Source organism: Hyperolius riggenbachi, chromosome 5, assembly GCF_040937935.1.
Source record: "Hyperolius riggenbachi isolate aHypRig1 chromosome 5, aHypRig1.pri, whole genome shotgun sequence".
Lineage (NCBI taxonomy): Eukaryota > Metazoa > Chordata > Amphibia > Anura > Hyperoliidae > Hyperolius > Hyperolius riggenbachi.
Genome location: NC_090650.1, coordinates 323,861,548 through 323,889,314, shown reverse-complemented (window position 1 = coordinate 323,889,314; position 27,767 = coordinate 323,861,548). Strand labels below are relative to the sequence as shown.

The following is a 27,767-nucleotide window of genomic DNA, read 5'->3' as shown; positions in this document are numbered from 1 at the left end:
CCCTTCTGTTTAGTTGTGGGAAGACAGGAAAAGTGGATTTTTCTTCTTTTTTGCTGTAGACTTATTTTTTTTTTATGATTTCTAAATTTTGCTGTTGCCGATTGGAAAATTATTTTTTAGATTATTATTTTTTTTTTTAGGAAATCTCTCCCCTTTGGCTAGTGTTTTAGAGAAGAAAAAACATGTAATTTGATACTTTTTTGTAAATAAAAAAAAAAAAGAAAGATGCCGTTTTTCCTGCAGCAGTAATAAGTGCTCTTCTTTATTTGCATGTCCTTTTTGTTTTATTTTTTATTCTTTTTGTTTTTTTTTTGACATAAGCTGTAGAAGTTTTTGGCCAGTGAAGAGGGCAGACAGGGAGGCTGGAGGAAAGCACTGTTCTCTTGCTAGGGGATCCTCGTTGTCTTGTTTCCTATAGTTGTTAACGGGCTGACATTGAACAACTTCAGCTGTTTGCTTTTAGGATGTCTCGCCGCAAGCAAGCTAAACCAAGATCACTGAAAGGTAAGAGACAAAGCAATGCTCCTTGACTGTCTCAGTGTTTAGTGGGGGAAGCCAGGGATGTGTGATTTCTCTCTAACCCTCCCTATTCATCCAGACAGGGATGCAGTGGATCAGGGAGGGAACTTGAGGATGCCGAAGCGCTGAGAGCCAGGACAGAGCAGTGCAAACTTCCCAGCCTTCTCTCTTGCACTGCTCTCTCTGGCTGCTTTCTTTTACTGCTGTTTTCTGCTTTCTGTATATACTATGTTTTATATTGTGGGCCAGTTTACGTATAGATCAGATTGTGTGCCTAGGGAAAAAAAAGAGGCTAATGCAAGTCACCTTCTAGCTCGATCCACTCCACAATTCCACTCTGCCAGCAGACATACAGATGGTTAAGTTTGCATGAGTTCCAGGCTGCATCTGGATATAGTTGAGCTGGATGAGAGGAGAATGCTCATTTTGTCCAAGGCAGTAGTTTGGGTGCTGTGATTGTGGAGCATGTGTTTAGGGGTGGCAGCCAGGGTAGTCGTAGCAGGTCAGGGGTGGTGTTAGGGTGGCTACACACGCAGCAATGTGAGGGGGAATTTTGGGGGAAAGCTTACCAATGTGTATGTAGTATGAGGGCACTCTTAAAAGAACCCACTAATGATGCAATCGTTTTTTGCCTAGTTTTTTCCATTTGTATGTAATATGAGGGACTTTCTAAAGTATATTCACTTTGTTTACCCGTCTAGGACATAGATTTGGTAAAAATGTACAAAAACAGATTGTATCATTAGTAGGCACCATTAGGGATCTATTGCCTTTATGTACAATGTCCTAGACTAGTAGTAGGTTGAAAGTGATTAAAACAGGCCTCAGTCTTCACAGCCACTTTATTTAGTCTGTTTCCACGTATCTCGGCTATGGCTATTTGGATGGAGTTTATGGTCTCCCTGTGCCTCGGTTTCTTTCCTCATCCCAAAAACATACTTGTAAGTTAATGGGTTTCTCCCCAAAACTGGCCCTAGACTATGGTAGTGGCTGTAGACCAGAACTGTAGCAGGGATAAGGTTGTGAACTCCTCTGAGGGACAGTCGGTGACATGACTTATTTGATACGCTCTGGAAAATGTCAGTACTCTATAAATGCATACCAGTTATAATAACCTCCTATAAACTCTGTGGCAGGATGATAAAGCACAATTAATGCTATTAAATAGGTTGCTTAGGAATGCACTCATGTACATGTGGTAAAAAAAAAAAATTGTGGAAAATGTGCCTCTGCAGATTGCCGCGTGTGTGGCTACCATTACAGCAAAGTTTATTGATCACGGAGCTTTGGAAAACTGTGCTGGAATTTTAGAGTTTGGAGGCGTCTGGTCACGTGACGGACGGGCGGCTCGCCTTCTGCAGGAGTTTGTATGAGGGAAGCTGTGGAGTAGGGAGACTATTGAGCTGCTATGCTTCCTTGCCAGGGGCTACCCTCTGCAAAGCCAGGGCACAGCTTCTGCTCCTGCCCCTTCTGCTGGTTACAATCCCCCCCCCCCCCCCTCCTCAGAATTAGGATTCAATTACATTTTGTCTCAGTTATCAAATGCATGATTTACAAAAGGCAAACATTTCATGCTTGCTGTTGCAGTGTCATATTTGTGTTTTTTTTCCTATATGAATTTTTGTTCTCCATATTTATTTTTTTAGAAGCATTTTTAGCAGTTATTGTCTTTTCAGTTATGTTATGGTCTTTGCAGTTATGTTATGGTTACCTGATGAAAGGGCCTGGGCTGTGTGCTGGACCTGGTGTTTGTGTGAGTGAGACCTTATGGGAGAGAGAGAGAGAGAGAGAGAGAGAGAGAGAGAGAGAGAGAGAGAGAGGGAGAGGGAGAGACTACCCGGGGAGGAGGACAAAGGGTGGCTTGTTGTGGTCACACAGAATACTGTGCTAGGCCCACTGGAATGCTGGAGGCTGCTCTCTAGCATAGAATTCCAGCACTTTACCACCAGTTAACCCTCTCCCTGCTCTGTGTTCTGAGGAGAGTCACTGCACGCAGGCTGTGTCTGCTTCTACCTCATTACCCAATAACAGAGTAGGATTAAGGTACAACAGAAAACTCCCTGCTCTGACCTTTTTTTTTTTTTTTTTTTGTCTGTCTACTACTTCATCAAACTTTCTTCTTGAGTGTTGCAGTTATGTAACATTCATGTTAGGCTAATTGCTGTATGTTACTACATGCATTCTCCCCCCTTCTTAAGAAAAGCCACAAACATCCTTTGTGTATATTTTAGGGCAAATGTCCATGAAATGACTTACTGATCTGCATTTTAAATTAATTTACACTCCACATACACTGATGTTCTTTATTATTCACAATTTTTCCTGAACACGTAATGTTTTTAATTATATATATTTTTCTTTGATGGGCTCCTATTTTGATGCTTTAATAAATTATTTAGGGACGCTATGTGTTCAGGTCTTGCATCCAAAGGCTTCTCTGCTGCTGTTTTTATAAGGAGTGTTGTCAACAGTGAATGGGGCTTGCGAATAATGGCACAAATAATTATCTTAATTGGGGTAATCATTTGTGTGGAATTAGTACAAAAGGCTGAGTTATCATTGTCACCTGTCCATTCTGTAAATTCTATTTGCAGGAGCGCTTGGAGGGACGATTTCAGCTCTAGTGATAGGTACCTGGCAGCACTGGACTTGGGTGCATACACATCTGTCCTCTGAAAAACAGAGATTTTGGGTGTCTTTGGCCTTTTCCTAGATTCCTATTGCAATCAAATAACCCTACAATTACAGCAGAATTGTAGGTTATTGTAGTATTACGCCGCTCTGTCTAGAATCTTTTATCAGCATTAGGGCTTCAGGCTGTTTGTCGTTTGTATGGGAATCCCTCATCAGTTCTTGTGTCACCTCCAGTTTGTTCAACGTGAATACCAGTGGCACAAAAAAGTTAAGCATGTAAAAAAACAAAACAAAATAAGTTCATGCCTATATGAGTGAGCTAACAGGTTAGTTCCAATGAATAAATGTAACGGTTGTAGCACAGACACCTTAAACAGTGTAGTAAGTGAAAGCAGCATTCACAGTTAAAAAAAAAACGTAAAGACCAATTAACGTTAAACAGAGTATTCTTCTTTTAATCATATGCCAAATTACTTCTAAGCTAGTCATTCTGGTATGAAATAGTTTTTTTTTATTCAGGAGATGTTTTTAACATGCATACTAATTTACTAGGCTTTGATTTAGGCTTTTTCTTGTATTATTAAATTATATTTGTACGGTTTTAGCTTCCAGATACATTGAAAACTATGCATGTGTCTTCTCAGCCAGCCAGTCAGGGGGGTAGTTGGGAAAACTGGGGCTCTCTTGCTAAGACTTCCATGAAAAGTATGGTTAACTACAGGAGCAAAGGCCTACTGTGTTTTCTGAAGGCAAGCAATTGTTATTGCATGCATTACATTTTTACATTTAATACTAAAATGATTAAATACTAATATACCGCCAGGCTATGCTTTGGCAAAGCTGCTTATCACAGGATCTTCATTATCCCAGTTGTAGCAGAAATAGAGGTGGAGATTTATTACAACTGACCTACATATTGCTTTGACTCTGTGCACCCGTAGCTTTTGGTTTCTTGTAATTACCCTCTACATCATGGCCACTAATACAAGAGAAACTTGCCTGTTCATCGTAGCACTTTATAAAGCTGTACAGTGTTTGAGGGCAGTGAGCAGACTAAGCTACGTATATAGCTGCTTATGTTTCTGCTGTTAGATGGGAAAAGCAAGCATAGATTATGTTGTCGTGAGTCAGACAGTTAAAGGAAAAAAGTACCTAGAAGACCACAATAAGTGTGATGACTTTAGCACTACTGCAGCTAATCACTGACTTGTACGGTTTTCATTTTAAACCTGTCATGTACATTAAAGGTGGTGGCAGCTGATGGGTCGAGGAGTCGCAGTGAATGGGATGTGATTGCACCCACAATTCTGTCTGTCTGGGAGCGTTGGCACAAGTGGCTGTTGGAACATGTTGCCTGTGAATGAAAGATGGGAACTTCTTCCCTCAACTCATTCATATTGACATTTTTGTCACATTGTTATTCATTCACACTGACCTTACTGCAAAGTTCATTTTCATTATGGCTAGCTTATTTATCATGTGCCTTTTGCTTGCCTTGCATTAAAAATTCATTTTTTTCAATGTAAGTTAATAATTGTTGGCCATGCATGTATATTTCCGATCCATCCGTGTAGTACTTTTTTTTTTGTGGTTTTACTGTAACAAAAGTGTATGCGTGTGTTATGGCGAAAAATGGAGAGAAAATGTATGTATATATAAAATATAACACGCACAATGTGAGAATGTATATATGTGTACACACACACACACTCCACTTATGTTGTCACCTGCTAGTTTGTTTGTTTTTCCTTTTTCCCTGCGTTTGTTATTGTCAGATAGTATAAATGTTAGCTTTAGCCACACACATTTTTGTCATTGCTCCTCGTTGAGAGAATTTATGTATTAGATTTTGTGGCTGCAAGTGAAGATGCTCTCAATAATAATAAGGGGGAAAATAAATATATATATATATATATATATATATATATATATATATATATATATATATATATATATTTGTTAGAAAAAAAAGTTTAGCAAAAAGAGTTCTATATATATTTAAATATTATATTATAAAAATATATATTCCCTTTACGTTACTTCTTTACTGAGAACGCATTGGTTTGATGTTGATTCTGGTTATTCATTGGTCACTACAACTACCATCACCATGAGCGTCATAAATATATTCCCCTGCATGTGTCTTTATTTTATTTATTATTGGGGAAATTGCATTGTTTGGGTTTACTATTTTACTTCCATTTTTTTCAATAATGTAACTTTTTTTTTGCTCCTGCACGTCCCCTTTTGATTTTGGGTAGAAGTGATGCAGAATGTGTCTTATTATTTCCACACAGTGCTGGAGCCTGTGACGTGATCACAGCACTGAGGGGGGCTGGAACTTTTTATTTTCTCCCCCATTCTCACCACTGCATGGGTTAGAGTATTAGGATTTTTAGGTTTGTGCACTTGTATATAGAGGAACTTTGGTTTATAGATGGCAAATGCTTTTTGTGACCCGTCTTTCTATTCAGATTTTTTTTTCTCTTGACTTCTATAGAGCTGGCAAAATAACTGCTATTTCAGTTGAATTGGGATTATGTCTGTCTGTGTTTTTTATTTTTATTTTTTTCCATGTAGGTAGAGCGTAGTATAACTGTCTTAGTATTCTCATCATTTATCATTTAGATATATTCTACACTAGTATAGCAGAACAATGTAAATAAAAAAGTGTTTCATCAGATATTTGGAAAACTCATTTGAATACATTAATATAGTTCATATATTACAAACACACATGTTAGTCCCAAATGTGGTTCTAACCAACAAATTAACTTACAATATTGTGAACAAATTGGAGGAAAAAAACTACTGAATGTTTTCTTTGGGCTACTGAGATATTGAAGCTGAAGATGCGTGCATGTGGCCTGTTTAAAAACCACACAATCATTCAAGGATAGTCGTAGAGGTTTTTGCTGGTGGTTTAGGACCTTCTGAAGGCAAAGGGTAGGGATTGTGTAGATAACTGTAACTGGCAATCCACAAGGCTGATCGGTTTTATAGGCTGAAACACACAAACAAAATGCGCTCCACATTGCTTTTTGTTTGTGTGTTTTAGACTAAGACCTTAACATGGACGTGCAGCTTGGCTTGGCATTCTGTTGTTTGCTATGGAGATGGGAGGGGAATGAACGGGTGAGATTGGTGTAGATTGTGATGGCACTGCTTGCCTCAGAACAACAGTACCAACAGGCCATGCAAGCTTTTCTGATTAACATTTATCCCCTTTAGCAGACAAGTGGCAGTTATTTGCCCATACCATCATTACCTGGTCTTCCTGAAATGGCCGGCATGGATGGCCATCCCCTAATACCTGTGGTGACTTTAACCTTCCTTAAAGGAGAAAAACATGGAGAAAATAAAAGGAAGTGGCAAACCAAAACTTCTGAATATTTTGTCTCCACTGTGATTGTTAACTATATTTTGGATTGTTCTGTGCCGATAGTCTTTTGTGTTCAAGTTTGGAGTTACCAAGGTTAAAAGGTATTAGCTCTTTACTTAGCCACAGTTATAATAATCTCAAACAAGTACAGAATGTTTTCATTACTTTTGGTTGGAGACACTTGTTGGTGTGAAGAGAGTATTTTGTTCTTCAGACATTTGAAGGGAGTTAATTCTATCACACTATATCCGTTATAAATTTTAAAAAAAGAAAAACAAAAACAATAATTCGTATTTCATTTTCAAGAATCTGTATCCTAATTGCCATGAGGGGATGAAGCTGCTGTCTGGGGTCCATGTTTATTATAATATAACCTGCATTCCTGCACTTTTTGTTAACCAAATTTGGGGGTTGTGCTACTTGTATTAGGAGCCTGTTGGGAGAGAGAGGGCAGCAACTTTTCCAACACAGAAGTGCTTTGTCAACAAACCATACCATGACAGTAAGATTGTTGATCTGCATTATGGCCTATGTATGCAGGCTCTTTCATAATTCCAGTGCAACAGGGCAATCAGCAGCCCTGGATGAGCAGGAAGAGCGGATCCCCTGGCTGCTACTCACTGTTTGTCTGAAGCCTTCTAGCAGGAGTGAAATGCTTTAGCATGATGTTTCATAGTACAGAGAAAGTGGGTAAAAAGAACATGTCCTATCTACAAGCTTTGTTTTGCACTTTGATACACTGCACCATACCACTGTAAAACTGCTGACAAGTATTTGGTGGACTTATAAACCCCAGTTGAAATTTTCCTTTCCAGGCTGCACTGATTTGTGCTGTTTGTCTGAGTGGAAAGCACAATCCATTGGAGAACTTCTTCCCATTGCTCAAGGGTGCTTAACCACGTTAGTCTGACTATACCACCACTAGTAACATCAAAAGATCACAGTAGGTTACCACACTAAATTCAAGTAATTCTCATTTAGTCAATCAATCATCCACCGGTTGACAATTGTTTTTGGGCTACAATGGTTTCCCTTTATCAAAGCATAGTGTAGTGTACACTATACATTGAAGGGAAGCCATTGTGGCCCCAAAACAATTATCAGCCTGTGGATTCGATTGATTAAGAAGAATTACTTACATTTGGTGTGCTAACCTATTTGGACATTTAAGTAACTGAGTGCACATGTCCTTTAATTTAAAACCAATTCAGAGCACTATTGATAAATAATTTTGTGGTTGTCACATGGCAAGCCCAGGGTTGGCCAGATCCCAGGAGCCAGGTACCCTGGTAACATTTGAGTTTTTCTCTTTATGTTCTCAAATGAGATGGCTCCTTAAAATTTCCTGTGCAGTGTTTGATTGCTGAGACTGGCTTCTGAAGTCCATATTCATTTTTACACCCCTAGACTTGTTAGACCCAGTGAGGTTTTTAGGAAAAATGGTGAAACATAATATGAATCTTTGAAGTAGAACTATGTCATGTGACTGAGGCCCCTTTTAAACTTGTCTTGCAAAATTGTGTTGCGTTAACCTGTTTTACCGCAGGGTAACGCCAATGCAAGGCACTAGAGCCTAGTACACTTGTGGCATTGTGTTGCGCTGGAAGTGCACGATCGGCCGCCAAGCTGCCACAACATCAACAATGTATTACTGTTGGACAGAGGAAGTAATGTAAGTCAAAGTAGGAAATTTGACCATGGTAGAAGGGAAACCTAGGAATCCCAATGACGTACATCTTGTCTAGCACAGAGTATGCCACTGGGCGTGCGGGGGGGGGGGGAGGGGGGGGGAGGGGTTGGCTTGGCTAAGCATATGACCCTTTCAGCGCTCTCTGTCACAAGAATAAATGCCCTTTGCCTCTCCTTTCTATATTGCTGTTTATAAGTTCACTGGAGCACCCACAATCACTAAAAATAAAAAAATACCCTCATAATAACTCACCTGATACAGTTTAATAGCTTAATTTCTGCTTGATCATGTGTGTGTTGTTGTATCATTATTTTCTTTTTTTCGTTCCTATAGTTTTTGATACTTTATGATGTTATTGCTTATAGCCGATTGCAGCCAAAGTTCCTTTTAGTTCTGGATAGAGTGAAAAAGTCTTAGAATGTCCTTTTGAGTTTTTTTGTTGCTGTTTGTGCTAGCGTTGGGTAGAATTTTTCTTACTCTTCTTTTTGGACAAGAAGTTGATCTGCTAAACAGGCACACAGTAATTTAAGAATTTGGTGGGGATGAGGCAGAGCCACATTGGAAATCTGGGTGTCATGGAGACAAGAAGGGAGCAGAATTCTCCTTAATGGGGAGAGAGGTGATTCTCTTTTTTGGTTGTGCCATCCAAAAATGTAAAAAAATTACTACTGTTGGGCTTCCAAAATGCTGAGTACTTACCCAACAATTATGCGTCACACAGGCCATTCATTTACAGGAGAGGGATGTGATTAACGCAGAATCTTAGAAAGGCAAGTGATGTGAGATAGCAAAGAACCCTGAAATCACATTTTATTTTTAAGAGGAGTATTCAGATGCTGGTATAAAGATAAATTCCTTGAAGGGTCAGACTCGCCACCCTAGGCTCTGTATAGAGAAGATCATATAATATTTAAGAATCCCAGCTCTGCTAAATATTTAAAAAGCACTGAGATTTGACACATCACACTAGCATTGAACTAGACACAAACTGAGGATGTCATTTGAGGTGATCTGTATAAATGTGAAGGGTACATCTTGGATAACTGTGCTTCCTGGATTCACAGACACTGAATCCACAAACCTAACGAGGAGGAGGGAGTCTCCTCACACACTTCAAGATTTTAATAGATCTGTCTACCTGATAAGATATTCATCCAAAATTTTAATTTTCACAACTTCAAGGCATGCCTGCTAAATGGTGACTTTTCTTTTTTTGTCTTCCCCTGATTGTAATATGAGATTATTCTCAATCAAATACAACACTTGGGACTTGTTTTACAAAGCAAAGTGTACATTGCTATGTATGTCTGAACTCAGAGTCATGTGATCAGTTTGATCAGCTGATTTGTAAACTCTGATTTTGTTGTGATCACTTACTGCCTTAGCTATTTTATTATTATTATTATTTAGTATTTATATAGCGCCGACATATTACGCAGCGCTGTCACTAACTGTCCCTCAAAGGAGCTCACAATCTAATCCCTACCATTGCCATATGTCTATATTATGTAGTGTAAGTACTGTAGTCCAGGGCCAATTTTTTAGGGAGAGCCAATTAACTTATCCGTATGTTTTTGGAATGTGGGGGGAAACCGGAGTGCCCGGAGGAAACCCACACAGACATGGAGAGAACATACAAACTCTTTGCAGATAGTGCCCTGGCTGGGATTTGAACCAGGGACCCAGCGCTGCAAGGCAAGAGAGCTAACCACTACGCCACCGTGCTGCCCAAGCTATGATTCGTCTTGCATCTACTTGATCCGTCTGATCACGTCATGCTCCAGGAGTTCTGCTACCGATAAATAGAAATGGCCAGTGTGATGTGAATCATTCTAAGTTGATGCAAATTTTACACAGATTTTATGCATACTTATTTAGCTCGAAAATGGACCAGTCAGATGCAGCACCTGGTGAAGGCAATTGGTCCATTTCCAAAATGTAATTAATCAGTAAAAATATTAGACTTAGTAGCAACAATGTTAACAATATGCAGTGCACTAAAGCTGGCCATACACTGGCCCGATTTACCGCCGTTTCGACAGCAGATTCGATCACTGGGATCGAATCTGCTGCCAATCGTTCGCGCTACACGCCAAATTTCGATTCATTTCGTCCGATCCCTTCGATCGCGCCGTGCGGAAAATTACCGTCGATCGCCCGCGGGTAAAGAGCGCATCGCTAGCGGCGTTCGAGTGCCCGACGACCGACGCAATAGAGCCCGCATACATTACCTGCTCCGCCGGCGCGACTGCCCCCGCTCGTCTCCGCTCTTCTCCGCTCTGGTCTCCGGCATGCCTTCACTTATTCCTGCCCGGCAGGAAGTTTAAACAGTAGAGGGCGCTCTACTGTTTAAACTTCCTGCCGGGCAGGAATAAGTGAAGCATGCTGGAGCCGGAGACCAGAGCGGAGAAGAAGAGCGGAGAGAGACCTGGGAGTCGCGCCGGCGGAGCAGGTAATGTATGCGGCGGGGGGGGGGGGGGGGAGCGGCGGCAGCAGCACCACCACCACAACAGATTGTGATCGGTTTCAGGCTGAAATCGGTTCACAATCTGTTTGCAGTAAAGGTAGCCATACGATCCCTCTCTGATCAGATTCGATCAGATAGGGATCTGTCTGTTGGTCGAATCTGATGGCAAATCGACCAGTGTATGGCCACCTTAAGTGATGAGTGACATTAAAAACTGCAGAGAAGCCTCCTCTGAACACAACAGACTCACTGCCATGCAGCTTTCTTGTTCCTTAAAGTCTGAGCAGACAGCTGGTGATGTCAGCTTTTATAACATCACATAGCAAGAACAACCTCATCAACATTCGGAAAACTAATGTGAAGCGTTTCCTCAATGCTTGTTTTTTGCTATATGTGCAGTAATGACACAACACTTTCTGCTGGAGTTTCATGGTGGATTTGTAAAATCAAAAGTTTTGCCTAAAATATCTTCCTCCAAACAGGGGAATGTGATTATAAGCCAACACCAAGCTGGTTTATTTTGGTTTAAATCTGCCATTGTCTTTAAAGCAAATCTTAAGTGAAGTATGGCATGATGAGATGAACCTATGTCAATATAGTATTAATGACGGAGGTGGCCATATACCCAAAAGTGATTGAGTCTGCTGGGAGTTAGCCGGTAAAAGTGATTTGTGTATGGCCTGCTTAAATTGGGCTTTCCTCTTTTTGCAGGCTCTCATTGGTGTCCACTCCTGCTACTTACATTAGAGTCTCTAAAAAAACTTGTTGAACTTTTCTCCTTGCTGCTTCCCCATTGTTAGAGGTGCTGCCCCAAATGACACTTTATCCAGCGCCAGGCAGAGATAGAGTAGTAGTGCAGCAGTCCAACACTAGGGCCCATAGGAAATTCACCTTTTCTCCTGGTTTCTCCCAGTTGTTTTTTTTGTTTTTGTTTTTCATGTTCGATTTGAAATAACTTTTTCGCTTTCTGTGATCGAAAAAGTACCAAAAATAAAGGTGAAAAAGTACTTTCAAAATTATTCTGAGCATATTCTTGGTTGCTTGGTGGCGTAAAGCTAATGTAATCCGATTTCAAAAAAAAAAAAAAAGGCAGATATAGTACTCACCTAAGGAAAGGGAAGGCTCGGTCCTAATGAGCCATCCCTCTCCTCTCCCGGTGGCCCCGGTGCTGCGCTGGCTCCTCCGTTCTCATCCCACGCCAAGGGGACTTTGGAAGTCTTCGGGAGCCGAGTCCTCCCGAAGACAGGCGGCGCACACGCAAACGCATCATAGAGGGCGCGTGCGCAGTGTAGAGCGGCCTGTCTTCGGAAACACTCGGGCTCCCGAAGCATTTCCGAAGCCTCCCTTCGGCCGGGAGACAGCAGTATTTGACCGAAACGGTCGAATACCGCTACGGGGGAGCCAGGACAGCAGCGGGCGACGGGAGAGGATAGGGAGTGCTCTATGGCATAGGTTCTCAACATGTGGTACGTGTACCCCAGGGGGTACTTCTGATAGTTCCAGGGGGTACTCGAGCTTGATATACTTAACCAAGAATAACAAATTTAGAGTTTTAGAAACATAAATCTTAGCTAAAACACTAATTTGGTGTTGTTTAAATAATTAAAAGCAATTGTAAATGCTTGGAAATGGTTTAGAACCAATTATCATGTACTAAAATTTAGTATATATTTGTCAAGGGGTACTTGTGAAAATGTTTACTATGGCAGGGGGTACTTGGTGAATACAGGTTTTTAAAAGGGGTACATATCAATAAAATGTTGAGAAACACTGCTCTATGGGACCCAGAGCCTCCCGCTCCTTAGGTAAGTATCTGACTTAAAAAAAAAAAAAAACTGGTTCCCATTAACTTTAAAGGCATTTTGTTGACAAGTTGTCAAAATTTGACCTAGGAGAAAACTTAGGATGAAAAAGTGAATGGAAATAAAGGGTATATTTAATTTAAGAGGAAAAAAGTTCTTCAAGAAACCACATCAGTAGAATCATTTCCAAAGAGCAGGATCCACTTTATTTGTAAAGGCCTGAAGAAGGGTCTACAATTGACCCGAAACGGACTAGTGTGGTTGCCTGAAATAATCTCTTGCAGACAAAGCTTACATTATCTGTAGCCGATATTGTCAAGTCTATGATCTTCACAAGCAAGTTTGTTGATGATTATAAGTCCTCGAAGATTCATGTTACTGTTGATAAGAATCTTTTACTTAATCATTTTCTGATATTATAAAGTGGATATTGACCTTTGGAATTGATTCTATTGCTGTGTTTTCCTGAAGAACTTTTTTCCTCTTAAAGGGAACCTAAACTGAGAAAGATATGGATTATTCCTTTTTAAAATAATACCAGTTACCTGACTCTCCTGCTGATCCTGTTTCTCTAATACTTTTAGCCACAGCCCCCTGTTCTTTCTTCTAATACAGTTTCCCTCTTCCATTTGTTTATGTTGATATGAATGCAGAGTGGATGAGGCTCTGTATGCAGAGTGGGTGAGATGAATGTGGAACACTCAGTTTTCCCCCTGGAGTCCCCAAATGATTAGTGTGAAATTAGGCTCCCCAGTATCCACACATTCATCTCAAACTTTAAAGCACACTGGTCTATTTCAAATCAATAGAAAGTGATAATGCTATGAAGCTAGCCAGAGCTTCTCCTCTGTGAAAATACAAAGTCAGTACACTAAGGCCTCTATCTTACTTCATGCGTTTCCATGCATTTTCAGCAGCAAAAGTGTCTGGAAATTTGCTTGTTGGAAATCCAGTTTTCTGTAAAACATCATTGCAGAATTGTTTTTGTCTTGAAAATACATGCATTTTAATGTAATTGATGGGTGGAGGGATACAAATGAAAAAGGAAGAAAAATGCACATGCTTCTGTAAAGCAAAGGCTGCTTTTATACTGATCTGTTGCATTGCATTGGCCAGTGTAATCACATGGCAACCATGATGGGATTATATTGTTGTAATGGTACATTCACATTAGGGCATTAGCAGTGCGGGGGAATAACATGAGTCATATGTTGTGAATTACTACATGTGTGTGCTTACAGTTGCATGGAAGCATACTTTTTATGTAAGGGTCCTCTTACACTAGACCAGCTGCTGTCGGTTGTAACTGAAAGGACAACTTTTCATGTTTGTGTCCATTTTCCCTGTGGCTTCTTTCAAACTATATGCTGAAAAATTTAAGCATTTTCACAATGCACTGCTATAGAAGAAAAAAGTGCATTAAGTGTTAAAGGGTCCATAAGTATGCTTCACTGTAGGTATCGCATCACGCAAAGTGAATTTTCCACTACTTTACATTATGATCGTGTTCCAATGTGAACCTAGCCAAAAGTGTTTGTGTTACGAGTGTGAGAGACAGCCAAGTGGTCCAGCTACTCAAAGAGACACTAGTGCTTCAGTGTCTCTTTAAAGCTGATGAAATCTAATAATGTGAGTTGAGGCTCCAATCTCGAAGCAGGTCATTTGGTCACCAGTGGTGCTTTCGCAAAATAGGAGTGGCATAGACTACAATGTTTGGTGTGGCTATAACTACACCCAAACGATAATTTTGGTTTGATATTAGCAGAGGGGATCATAGTGGTAAAGGCTGTGAATATTAAGGGGAGGGGGGGGGGATGAGGGGAATAGTGGTTAAAATGACTGATTCTTCTTCTATTATACTGTATTACCTATTGCCCAATAGAAGAATATCTGTAATTTTACCGATATTCTACTAGTGACTATCCCTAGCACCCAAATAACCGCAATTACCTTTTTTACATGTATGCCCCAATTCCTGTTGGTAAATTAAGCCACCTCTGAAACTGGGAATCAATAGATAGACTGAGGAAAAGTGAAGCCATGCAAAATGGCTTTTTTTATAAATATCATTCTTATTGCTTCATCAGCAAAATCTATAATCTTTGGGTAAGTTCTCATCTAATCTCTGTTTGGATTGTTTAGCTGGACTTCAACATTGTTTCAAGAGCAAGCATTTGTCTCTTGTTTTATAAATACATTAAAAAATAAATTGCTGGAGAATCTAAACTGTGTATATCATGTTTTTTTGTTTGGTCTCTGGAAAATCAGTCAGCCTTTCTTTATACAGAGTGTAACGTTCATGTTTGTTTTCCACATGCAGAGAATGCATTTGGATAGACTTTATTCAAGTGATATGATTAATGCTGTGTATAAGTATTGTTATGATATTGTGTATATACTATCCCTTGGGTGTTGATGCTTGTTTGACCTATTAATGCCCTTCATTTTTCTTCTCTCTGCTGACAAGTAGTGTACAGCATGCTTTATGGTTGCTACAAGCGTTAGTTCGGCAGTGCTAGGTACCTAGCATGTCTGCAACCATATATTAGACTTAACTAGACCAGGGCAGCCACTGGTTGCTAGCTTTTTCTTTTAATAGCAGAAAACGTGATAAGGACTAGGTCTGTATTGTCAGTTCCCTTACTATTGACACATAACATCTGCTTTGGTGGGAAAATCATTGAAGTGAAAAATCAAAGAAAACTACAAAACTGTGTCAAAACGCTGCTATCTCCCATTATTATTTAGTATTTGTATAGCGCCGACATCTTCCGCAGCACTGTGCAGAATATATAGTCTTGTCATTTAACTGTCCCTCGGAGGGGCTCACAATCTAATCCAGGCATGGGCAAACTTGGCCCTCCAGCTGTTAAGGAACTACAAGTCCCACAATGCATTGCAGGAGTCTAACAGCCACAGTCATGACTCATGAAGGCAAATGCGTTGTGGGACTTGTAGTTCCGTAACAGCTGGAGGGCTGAGTTTGCCCATGCCTGATCTAATCCCTACCATAGTCCTATGTCGACGTATGTATCGTAGTCCAAGTCCAAATTAGGGGGAAGCCAGTTAACTTATCTGTATGTTTTTGGGATGTGGGAGAAAAACCAGAGTACCTGGAGGAAACCCATGCAGACATGGGGAAAACAAACAAACTCCGTGCAAATAGTGCCCTGGCTGGGATTCAAACCAGGGACCCATCACTGCAAGGCGCCGTGCTGCCCACCCATTAAAGGACTTCCGAGACAAAATATCGAATCTATTTTTACTCACCTAGGGCTTCTTCCAGCCCCTTGCAGCAGTCTCAGTCCCTTGCCGCAGCCCCAGTCCTCCTTGGTGTCCCTGCTGCCCACCTGTAATAATAGCAACCTGCCTGCGGGGTCGGCTCTTTTGTGCCTGCCACGTCATCTAGCGCATACTGCGCCTGCGCACAACTTCTGCACAGTGTGCGCCAGATGACATGGATGGAAGAACCGACCCTGTCGACTGTTTTCAACAGTATTTCCTGAACAGCAGTTACACTGCCAAAATAGTAAGATGCCAGCCTCCCTAGTCACATGCACAATATTTTGTCAGTTAGACTTTTTAATTGCTGTTGAAAACAAAGAAACCCCTAAGAATCCCCTATGAGGATGGACTGGCCCAAAACCTGTCAGTTCTGACAGATTTTAACTACCTACTTTTTTTTGGGATAGTGGTCCTTTAACCTCCCTGGCGTTCAGTTTCTGCTGGATTTCTGTGCAAAAAGTGATCCAATTAATTTCCATAGCCCTTTTTCCTGTAACTTATAAAAATGTGTCAAGCAAGTGTCTAGTTAAAACAAAAAAAAGGGCGAGCATGCATGATTATGCAAATAATATTGCTTATAACATTTAGTGGGGGAAAGGGTCCCAGACCCAACTACAACAGATACGCAAGAATAAAGAAAAGCAACCCCTCTATATAGAAATACTCAATGAGCACTAAATTGGACCAGGACACCAGAGAAGTGCAATATAACTCTTTATTAAAGCCAAAAAGTGATTAAAAACATCTAAAAACAAAGCAGGCCGTGTCCATGCTTATAAAAAGCCCCAATAATGACAATAATATGGTGGGCCTCACAGATGATAACAGGCACAGCAAAAAATCTGGTCAGTAACACATGATAATGTTCAATTAGTGTGCTTCTCTCAACCCAGCATTTGAAAAAAGTCAGCTCAGCACTTGGAATGTATAAAAATGATGTATATCAAATACTGAGTCACACTATGGGCTAAAAAAAGGGCACCAATATAAATATAACAGATAGCTGGACCTGTAAAATGACCAATACTACTCAAAAATTATATTGGGTATGAAAGCCAAGCTTTTTATAAGCATGGACATGGCCTGCTTTGTTTTTAGATGTTTTTAATCATTTTTTGGCTTTAATAAAGAGTTATATTGCACTTCTCTGGTGTCCTGATCCAATGTAGTGCTCATTGAGTATTTCTATATAGAGGGGTTGCTTTTCTTTGTTCTTGCGTACAAGCAAGTGTCTAGTGTCTGATATTACTCAGAGGTACACACCTAGTTGCTCACTCCGCTCTTCCAATGAACTTTGCCTGACCGCCCCCCGCATCACCCAGTCCCATGCACGCCTCCAGGACCTCTCAAGAGCCGCTCCAACACTATGGAACTCCCTACCTCCACCCATTAGGGCAGCCCCTTCCTTCAACAACTTCAAGAAGGCCCTCAAAACTCACCTTTTCACTCTGGCCTACTACCCCTCACAAGTGCTCTAAACCCACAGCTGAACTCTGGTCCCCTACCTTTTGTGTCCTTACCTCCCCCTCTAGATTGTAAGCCTTTGGGCAGGGTCCTCCTCCTCTTGTGTCCTACCTGATCATGCACCTCCATTACTGTGAACCTATGCTATGCATCTGAGTGAACCTAACTTGCCTAATCTCCATGCTCCCCTCCAGTGACTGACTAAGCATTACCTGGTACTCATACTGTGCTGCGTGATCTGGTCTTTCTTATATTCATGTGTCATTTTGCTGTATGTCAACCCTAAATATTGTCTGTAACCTAAACTAATGTTCAGCGCTGCGTAATATGTTAGCGCTTTATAAATACAATAAATAAATAAAAGTGTACATTTTGAGTATAATAAAAGCGTGACACACAAAATCAAATCAAAATTCAAAATTACTTCCCAAAATCTCCAATCATTTACACTTCTGAGGTGCAGCCGCTCAACCTGCGCTTATACAAATGTACAGGTGGCCATGATGGGCAGATTCAACCAAGACACAAATCTCTCTCTGATTGAATCTGATTGGAGAGAGATCTGTCAGCTGCCCATACACTGCAGGCCGATTCCTGATTGATTTCAGCATGAAACCTCTTAGGAACTGGCCTGAGTCTGCCACGTCTGCTGCCTCGCTGCTGCCCCCCCCCAGTATATAATTGAAACCCCCCCTCTCCCCCCCCCATTCCATCCCTTCCTACTTCCCTCTACAGAGATATGGACTGGCTGAACCCCTTCCCCTCCCCCAGAATAAGTTAGCTAGCTATACGTGACTTGTATAGCTTAGGTAACTATATGAGACCCAGCATAAAGCTCCCCTGCACGATTCACCCCCTCCGAGTGAATCCCGCCTGCATCTCCCCATCTGTCACTGTATCCCTCCCTCCCACTACTGCTCTATCATAATGCAGCTCAGTTATTCTCCCCCCCCCCCTCCCCCGCATCTTCCCATGTGTCCCCGCATCTATCTCTCCCTCCCTCGCTATGTCATAGTGGGTGGCCGGCACTGTCGCTCACCCTGCCTCTCGCCTGCGCCGATCACCCGCTCTGGTCTTCTCTGTTCACTGTACTGGGACACGGCATGACGCAGTATAGTCTGCTACTGATAGTAAACTAGATTTAGTATATGATGTTCCCTGTGTAAAATATTTTTCTAACCAATTCCTTTGCATAGTTATTTATTGTTGAAAGTGCACTGCTTATATCGTCTTTGTACATATCGTATCAGCACTTCAGCACAATACAGACGTGATAAGTCATGGTGCTATATAAACTCAACAATGTAAGTCTGGTATATTGCATTATTAATTGTTAAAGAGATACATGAGTTTAAGTATGCCTGCATACTTGTATGTTAGGGGCTGTGGTGGGAGTTTCAAATACAATGTATCAACCACTATGCCTGCATACTCATATGTTAGGGCAGGGGTGCCCACTAGGTAGATCGCGATCTACCTGTAGATCGTGAAGTCCTTCATGGTAGATCCCGACCCCACCCCACTACAGTTTCCATTCTGTATATATGTTACGGCCAGAACCCGAAGTTTGGCCAGAACTAGAAGTGGCCGGCCACTTCGGGTTCTGGCCGGCCAATGCGCGAACTGGCCGCTGCGCTGCGGCCAATGTGAGGAATGAAACAATTCCTGTAAGGTTAATGTGATGTTGTGGCCGCAGCGCAGCGGGTAAATGTATCACATCTTTACTTTATTCAATGGCATTAAGCCGCCCGGCTTTTTCCCTCTGCCTCTCTCTCCTCCCCCCGCCTCTCTCTCCTTCTCTTATGGGCAGCGGGCGGGGGACACGCGTGTCCAGGAGAGTCGTTCGTCGCGGCAGGAGAGCAGAGCGGGGAGGCTGCAGACATCGCTTCTGCCAGCACCCGCTCTGCAAGAACGGCAGGATTCCCCTGCCGCGACGAACGACTCCGGAGGGACACGCGTGTCCCCGCCCGGCTGTGCCCATAAAGAGAAGGAGAGAGAGAGGCGGGGGGAGGAGAGAGAGGCGGGGGGAGGAGAGAGAGGCGGAGGGAAAAAGCCGGGCGGCTTAATGCCATTGAATAAAGTAAAGATGTGATACATTTACCCGCTGCGCTGCGGCCACAACATCACATTAACCTTACAGGAATTGTTTCATTCCTCACATTGGCCGCAGCGCAGCGGCCAGTTCGCGCATTGGCCGGCCAGAACCCGAAGTGGCCGGCCACTTCTAGTTCTGGCCAAACTTCGGGTTCTGGCCGTAACATATACAAGTGTGCTCCTAAAATTGTACATAGGTAGATCATTTTGACTTGCTAATTTTTAAAGTAGCTCACAAGGTGAAAAAGTGTGGGCACCTCTGTGTTAGGGGCTGTGGTGGGAGTTTCCTATACAGTGTGTCAGCCAATCAGAAGTATGGGCTGCTTTTTTTAACCAGGATTTTACTTGTTTAGTTGTAGTACAGAAGTATGGGCTGCTTTTTTTTAACCAGGATTTTACTTGTTTAGTTGTAGTACATTTTATATTATTAATCTGCCAAGGATGGTCCTAGGGGAAATAACCTTTGTGTCTGTGATTTGGGCTTTAATGACAGAATCTGAAAGTATGTGGTTCCACCTTTTTTTCTCTAGTACTATCTATAGGATTTATTTCCATTAACATTTGTGGGGTCTTACCATTTATTGTGCCTTGTCTTCACTGAGTAGTTCATCTAGATGTTGCGGGGGTCCAACTGCAATCAACTACAAATGCCTGTATAATGTCCACATGGACAAAGTGTTACCTTGTTACATTTCCCACTTGGCAACAAGCAAATGTCACTATTCTTGACTACACAGTGTAAACATCAGTACATTTATTTAAGCTTAATGGAACAAAATATGTGACTTAGAAAAATTACATAGCAAGAAAAGTGCATGAAAGTGGCTTGTGTAGCGATGAGATCTAGGTGGATATTAAGTTATAAAATACATCTCAATTCAACTTGTTTTTTTGTGTGCTTTCAGTTCATGTTCTTAAAGGGAACCTAAACTGAGAAGGATATGGATTTTTCCTTTTAAAATAATACCAGTTGCCTACTCTCCTGCTGATCCTGTGTCTCTAATACTTTCAGCCACAGCCCCTGAACAAGAATGCAGATCAGGTGCTCTGACTGACGTCAGACTGGATTAGCTGTGTGCTTGTTTCAGGTGTATGATTCAGTGACTACTGCAGCCAAAGAGATCAGCAAGACTGTCAGGTAACTGGTATTGTTTAAAAGGAAACATTCATATCCGTCTCAGTTTAGGTTCCCTTTAAGATGGCTATATACTATTTAAATTTTTCTTTAAAGATTTTGATATATTACATTATTTTATCAAACCTACAATACACCATTTAATTTTAAAGCAATCAACCTGATTTTTTTTTCCAACACACCCGATCAGATTTTTAAATACGGAGTAATCGATCATTTTTCGTTGATTGAAAAAATTATTTTACATTTCTACTCTATTTGATTGTTTCGGTCGAATAAACAGGAAAATCAAATTATTTGATTGTACCGTGTATGGGCACCTTTAGTAAGATTAAAAATTGTAAAGTCATAAAGCATAGGACCCACTTTTTAATAACCCTAGACATTTTTTTGTCAACATTTCATGAATATTTACCTGCTAAGAAAGCCTGCACTTACCAATAGTCCCTGGTATGGTAAAGATTATTTCGAGTACTCTTCCCCACAAATATATTTAATAGTAGTGTGTTTTTTTTTCTTTTTCTAAAACTCTAAATTTGTTATAGGGAAAGAAACCCTGTAATAAAGAAAATTGACCCAAGGGTGTACTTACGTCGGGAGGGGGAAACCTCTGGATCCTAATAAGACTTCCCTGTCCTCCTCTGCAGCACCAATCCAGCACTGGCTCCCTCCATAAGCACCACGTGGCAATATTTACCTCTGAAATCAAGCACAGGTGCAGTATTATCTTCCCCCTCGAGCCCGATTGGGTCTGCTCTACTGCACAGGCATCTTGCTTACAACAGTAAAAGGCATATCCATCATCCTTTGAGATCTGCAAGCACACCACAAGTAGACCCTCTTTCTTTCTCAGTCTATAAAAGTGACATCTAAAAGGGATACAGAGAAAACCTCAATGAAGTACCCTGCTCCTGCATTTGTTTTTTGTTTTTTTACTTTCCGCTCTTCCGCCGGCAGTATATTCGCACTAATGGAATGGGGAGTAGGATGGGGTGGCTCCTCCTATTAACTGTCTCCTTTGCCTATCCGGTTTACTGAATGGCCGATTGTCAGGTATTGACAGCTCCGGGCTGGAGGTAAAATACCGAAATCTCACTTTTTATGCATGCTCTAACTTATGTGAATTGACGCTGTTCGAGTTATTTACCACACAAGTCAGTAATAGTCAGTAATTTGACTTTTCTATGCAGTAACAGCTTTAGTGTATTGACATTTTAACACACTCTTTAGTAAAATCAGCCTTTTCTGCTTTACCAAATGTAGCAATGCTTAGTGAATTGAGTCCATTGTGACCCTGGCAATGAAAAAATGGATTTCTGCAGAATTCTTAACCAATTTCTGATGGGAAACCACAATCAAAATACATGTATCCAGCAAGGCATGACCAGTCAGGTCTGTCCACTGCGCCTCTCACAATATTCCGCAGAATACAGTGCTATGTTACTGTGGATGCATGTTGGTAATGCCCAGAGCAGGGTCTCTTATTTGTTGAGCCCACTGTGTGGTAGTTTTGGACTTGTGTTGAAAGGTTTCCTTTTGTAGTCAGCGGGTCAGTTGCCTGGCGCATAATTTGGTCTAACAAAGGCACAACATGCTGTGATTTCTATATGTTTGAATTTATAGCTAGGCCTCGACAGACAATCGGAATATGTTAACTGAACATATTTTTTATTCATATTTTCTTAGGTTTAAATCTTTATTGCAATAATTTGTGACTGTGTGTTGCATAGTGGGATATCTGACTATAGCTTTACATAGCTCCCTCACAAACAAAATTCAAAATAAGCTTTGAAACAAGTTGAAATAGGGCTTTGCTGTATATATATATGGGTAATTATGAATTTAAATTTCAGGACATCATAGTGGGTGTAGATTCATGCGTTTTTTATATCTTATTTTATATGGGTGTAAATTCATGATTTTTTTTTTAGGTAAAACTTGTGATATCTCAAGTTTTGATACCTCAATATCATATTTACATGCATTTCTGTAGTAATTGAAAAGATGTGGTTGCTGTATACTTATTTACTTGTGATAATAATGCACATTTACAAAAATAATTCTATAGTAGGGATGGCGCATTGGAAGCATGTTAATCTACCAGTTGCCTTTTTGCTGTTTATTATATGAAGCATAGAAAACTGCAATGATAAGTAAGAGCACTCTCGGGAACAAAAACACTAATTTTCACATGTTTTAGCTGTGTGATAGTACATTAAATTTTATGTAGTGAGGCATTTAGCTAACTTTTACAACGTGCTGTTCCAGATGCAAACTTCTCAATCAAAGGTAAAATATTTACAAATAAATTTGCCTGCTCTACTAAATTAGAACCTGGAAAGATTTTTTGGCTCAGTATTTGAATATAATACATAATGCAGAGCTTGTTCAAGATAAAATAAATGCTCTGAAGATAAGCATGACAGTGAGATTAGAGCTGATCTCTCACAAGGATAAACAGGTATCCACTTAACCGCACCATCTAAATTTGTACTACAGTCAAAGGGAAGATCTCCTAAATGATTGGATACATGGCTATTTTTTTCCGGCTTTTTGTAGTATTAGAAGTTCGCCCAATTCTCTCCATGGATTTGGTGTGTGCGACTTTTATCTGATCTCCACAGCAGTGTACTGCATGTGGCTGTCCAGGTTGGAAGTAGATTTTGGGGCCCACTTGCAGTGGTTTGGCCAGTGATTTGAACAGCGTTTGCATTTTGAAAAACACTCTCTCATTCACTTGAATGAGAATCGTGGCAAAATCACTATTTTGAAGAATCACGGCGATTTTTGCAATTGTTATGCAAGTGAATGAGAGAACGTTTTTCAAAATGCAAACACTGTGCAAAACTCAGCAAGTGGGTCCCAGACCTAAGTAATCACATTTCTACTACTGGCCTTGCTACTTGTCTCTAGAAGTATTCTTACTACATATTATAGACCTGTTTATCCGTTTTAATGTACAGTATAGGCAGTCATCGTTTACCAGAAGTTGTTGTGGATTAGTCTGTCGTTTTTTAGAAATGGTATAAAGGACAATTGGTGTCTCACCCCACACATGCTTTCAGTGGTTGCTGATCATGTGACTCTCCTCTGGACTAAAACATTCAGCTGCAGTGTACTGTCAAGTTGGCTTCTGAGTGGAACTGAAGTTTCTCAGCAAATAAGTACTGCAAATGGTCACCTCCTTATGTAATGAAAATGTATGGATTGCTGTATAGACCTTTATTTGCATTCTACTTGTCTATAAAGCTAACCTTTATTGTGAGTTTGATTTGTAATGCAGGCCTGTATAGGACTGGGGGATGGGACTGTGAGACAGTTCATTTGGGAGGGGTGATGTCTCAGCTTTATTGGCATGACCAAGCTTTAAAACAGGCATTGTCAAAGCAGGGGGAATGAGGGACATGGGATGGGGTGGGGGTGCAGTAAGTTAGCAGTTCTTGGACATTTGGGGGGGGGAGTTTACAGTTCATTTATGCTCCTCTCAGTATGTGGCATGCTGTGACATAGTGTGCAGCGATTGTCACTGTGGATTTCTCTTCTCCTAGTAGAATGCAGTGTTTTCTCTCATCCTCTAATGTGTGAAAGTCTGGAAATAGTTAATTCAGTTTCTTAAAGAAGGTTTCCCTGGTTGCGGTATATTTGGGGCAGTGCAGCAGGAAGTGATTTTCGTCCTCGAGGGTCTTCTGCTCACAGTGTTGGCACAGTCTTTCCTCCCTGGGTATGTATGTCTGTCTGTGTCTCCCAGACTCTATTTTGAGGTTGTGAGCACTCAGTCTGTAGATGTTCAGGAGTTTCCTCTCTTAAGGGTTTTGGAGCTTTTCCAGGTTCTCAAGAGAGGAAAATCTCCACAGCAGTACACTGCATGTGGCTGTCCAGGTTGGAAGTAGATTTTGGGGCCCACTTGCAGTGTTTTGGCCACCATTGTATATTCTCTCTGTAGGGACTGGTATATGGTTAGCTTTTTTGACTGTTTTATTTCATTCCTCCATTTATCTACATAGTTCTCTTTGCTCTTGGCTGTGGTGTGCTTTATCCGGGCTCTTGATGGGACTTGTGGATCTGAGTTTTGAGGGACCAGAGAGTTGACAACCTCTTTCAGGGCACATGGCTTTTCTTGGTCTTCATTGTGCAGCATGGCTTTGTAGTGGGGCCTACTGCTCTGTAGATGGGCCCAGTAGGACAACGCTCTTATGCTCTCTTATGCTACATACTCACCACAGTGATGCAGGAAGAAGAATCCAGCGATGTCCTCCAACCACAACATTCATCTTCCTGTGGGCAAAGTCACACGACACTAAACGAGATTACCCAATGGGCGCGAATGGGAAGTCAAGCGATTGTGTTAGCTTGCGCAGAGTCATCGGGAATCTTAGAGATCTGATTCGCTGTGACGGTGGTTATCTTTGGGCCTGTTTCCACTACACGCAGATTGGATGCAGGAAAACTGACTCCAATGAATGCCTATGGGCCTGTTTCCACTAAACGCAATTTTTCTGATGCAGATTTTCCCATAGACATTCATTGGAGTCCGTTTTTCTGCATCCATACTGCATTCAATCTGCGTGCAGTGGAAACAGGCCCTTTGCGTAATTAAAGATCCGGTTTGCTGTGATTTTTGTTGTTCGTTGCTCAAAAAATTGCTGGTTGTTGGAAAAAGTGGTTGGAGAAATCGAGTGGTAAGTATGGCCCTTAAGCACAAAATTGGTTATTCTGTGCCCATTGTCTAGAATAGCCATGTACTGCAGCACAGTAAATAATTTTACTGTGTAGTAGTTTGTAACAATGTAGGGGTTTGGTTACTAGGAGAGAGCACATAGTGGCAAATGTAGCGGAACCCGACACAATGGTGTTTATTGGGCAAACGCTACTGACAAAACTGGCCAGCAAATGGTTAGAAAACACACTAGTTGCCACCAATTTCAGCAACAGATGAAAAACAAATTTCTGTACATTTTTGAATTATCTAAATATACCAGTCTAAATAGGGTTACCATTCTCTTTAGCACCAGAGCAGGATACTAATGAATAAGTCTTAGTAACAAGCTTAAGGTCACCTTAGTTCTCATATTCTCTTCAGCACAGCAGATGAACTACTAGTCCCAGTGGAGTTAATAGTCATCAGCAAGATCGTTAATGAACACCCGGCCAGTAACAATCTTAACCTTCCTGGTGGTAAGCCCGAGCTGAGCTCGGGCTATGCTGCGCAGGAAGATATCTCAGCCCCTGGTGGGGCGATTTGCGCCATTTAAAGTGCTGTGCGCACAGCTAGCACTTTGCTAGCCGTGCGCACAGCTTGATTGTCGCCATTCTGCGGCGATCACCCGCACGCAGCGGCAGAAGAGGGCCCCCCCCCGCCAGAGCCCTGCGTTGCCCGGACCAATGAGTTCCGGGCAGCGCTATGGGCTGGATCGGAGGCGTCTGACGTCCATGATGTCATTCCGATCGTCGCCATGGCGACAGGAGAAGCCAAACAGGGGAGCGCATTATATACGCGTTCCCCTGCTTGCTATTGATGCCGGCGACGATCGCACTAGAGGGACACATGCGCCCTTTAGTGGTGTTTCATGTAGCTACCACTCTGGTAGCTTTACATGAAACAAAAAAGAAACAAACAAAAAAAAGGATTTCTGCCTATTTGGCAAAAAAAAATAACCGCCAGGGAGGTTAAAGCAAATCTGAACTTTGCGAAGACAAATGCTGAATGCTACAGAGGCTTCCCGGATTCTCCGCAACTCCTCCACTGACAGCCGGAACCCTCTTCTTCTTCGTGCCTGTGCTCCGCTCTGTGTATAAGCGTGGGAACACTGTGCAGCAGCCAGTAGGCGTCGTGTCTGCGCAATAGCACAAAGCTGCTTGTGCACAGAGGATAAAACTATGCATGAGTGGCTCCATGCTACTGCCCAGGTGTGGACCATACTTTGCACATGTGTAGGGCAGTCAGGTTTGTACACACAGGGGAGTGCAGCCATGAGCATCATAGTCAACATTGTTATTGAATATTTTCAGTGGGTCACAGTGCTTCAGTTGGGACAAGAACACTCCTTCAAAGGTCTTCATAATAAAATGTAAGGGCCATGGGCCTGAAGTTTTTGAGGTTGGACAGGGTGCAGGCAGGAACAGCACATGCTGAACATAAGCAGCCCACTGAGTTTGTAGCTAAATCCCCCCAAGTTTTGATGGAAGGATCCACAAACGGTCATGGAGAATAACAGGGCTAAAATTATTTGGGACTTCCAGATGCAGATGGGCATTAACTAGGGATGGTCATTGAGATGCTCATTCCGAATTGCATGCAAATTGTTTGTAGGTTGGAGTTGGGCCAGTCAGAACTGGGAGGAAGAGCACTACATTGCCCCAGTTCCAAACGGCATACCGACTGCATTAAATTTGTATGCAAGTCATAATTATTAGTTGAGCATCTTTAGTACTCAGCAAGCATCTTATAGAAATATATGAGGACCAGAAGACAGCAATATTGACGTAGCACCAAGTGGCAGCAGCATAAAAAAAGAGGTGTGTGTGAAGCCTGGGATACACCTGAACTAGAGAGGATGTTGGTCTCTGATGAAGCAAGGTTAACCCTTGCGAAACAGCTGTCAGACAACTTTCCTTCCCCCACTGCTGTAACCCGTGTGTCGACCCGGTCACAATAAAGGGTATTTATGCAACAGTGCGCTTCTCTCTTCTCCTTTGACTGAATTGGAACTGCCTTGTATGGGAGCACGTTGCAGTTAAACTCAGTGTGACCGGACATCCATCACTGCCGCATTTGGTGCCAGTTACCAGTCTGTCTTTTTGATATTGAACTAGAGAGGATGTTGAAAGTAGAGGCCAAAGTTTTTGATGTGGTGGTAGAGGCTCAGGGCTGTGACTCCTAAGTTGAAAGTGGTGGAGTTGCTCCAAAAATGTACTGTATATGCTTGAGGGTCTTGTGCAAAGTATGTGTTGGTCTGTGCATGCTTGGAGTACTTGAGAAATGAGTGCTTGCACACACATTTGGTACCTCACTGAGTGGACATCTCTCCCTTAGATCTCCAATACTGTACCACACTTGAATAGCCCTCTTGTCCTAATGGCCCATACACACGGCATACAAATGTCTCTCAAAATAGGCAACGGATGACGGTTCATGCAACAATTGCTCCATACGCAGCGACAAAGACGGTCTGCCGACAAGTTCTGGTAGGAGGGATCAAACCGTCTGATTGTGCACGGCTTTTGTCGCGCAAAGCCTTTGCACAATTTAGCGTTGTTGTGTTGTGTGTACGAATATCTTCTAAACACATTTGGTG

General features: G+C 41.7%; 1 protein-coding gene across 4 annotated transcripts in view; it reads left to right on the top strand.

Annotated features, from left to right (window-relative positions):
• Nucleotides 1-27,767, top strand: part of ZNF521 (zinc finger protein 521) — a 404,909-nt gene that overhangs the window by 509 nt on the left and 376,633 nt on the right. For 3 of the 4 annotated variants that reach the window (XM_068237284.1, XM_068237285.1, XM_068237283.1), the window contains exon 2: nucleotides 464-504. The exons of the other annotated variant lie outside the window; for it this stretch is intronic. In XM_068237284.1, the coding sequence (XP_068093385.1) occupies nucleotides 465-504 (40 nt within the window). In that variant the 5' untranslated portion in view covers nucleotide 464. The remainder of the gene's footprint in view (nucleotides 1-463; nucleotides 505-27,767) is intronic. 4 annotated transcript variants of the gene reach the window in all.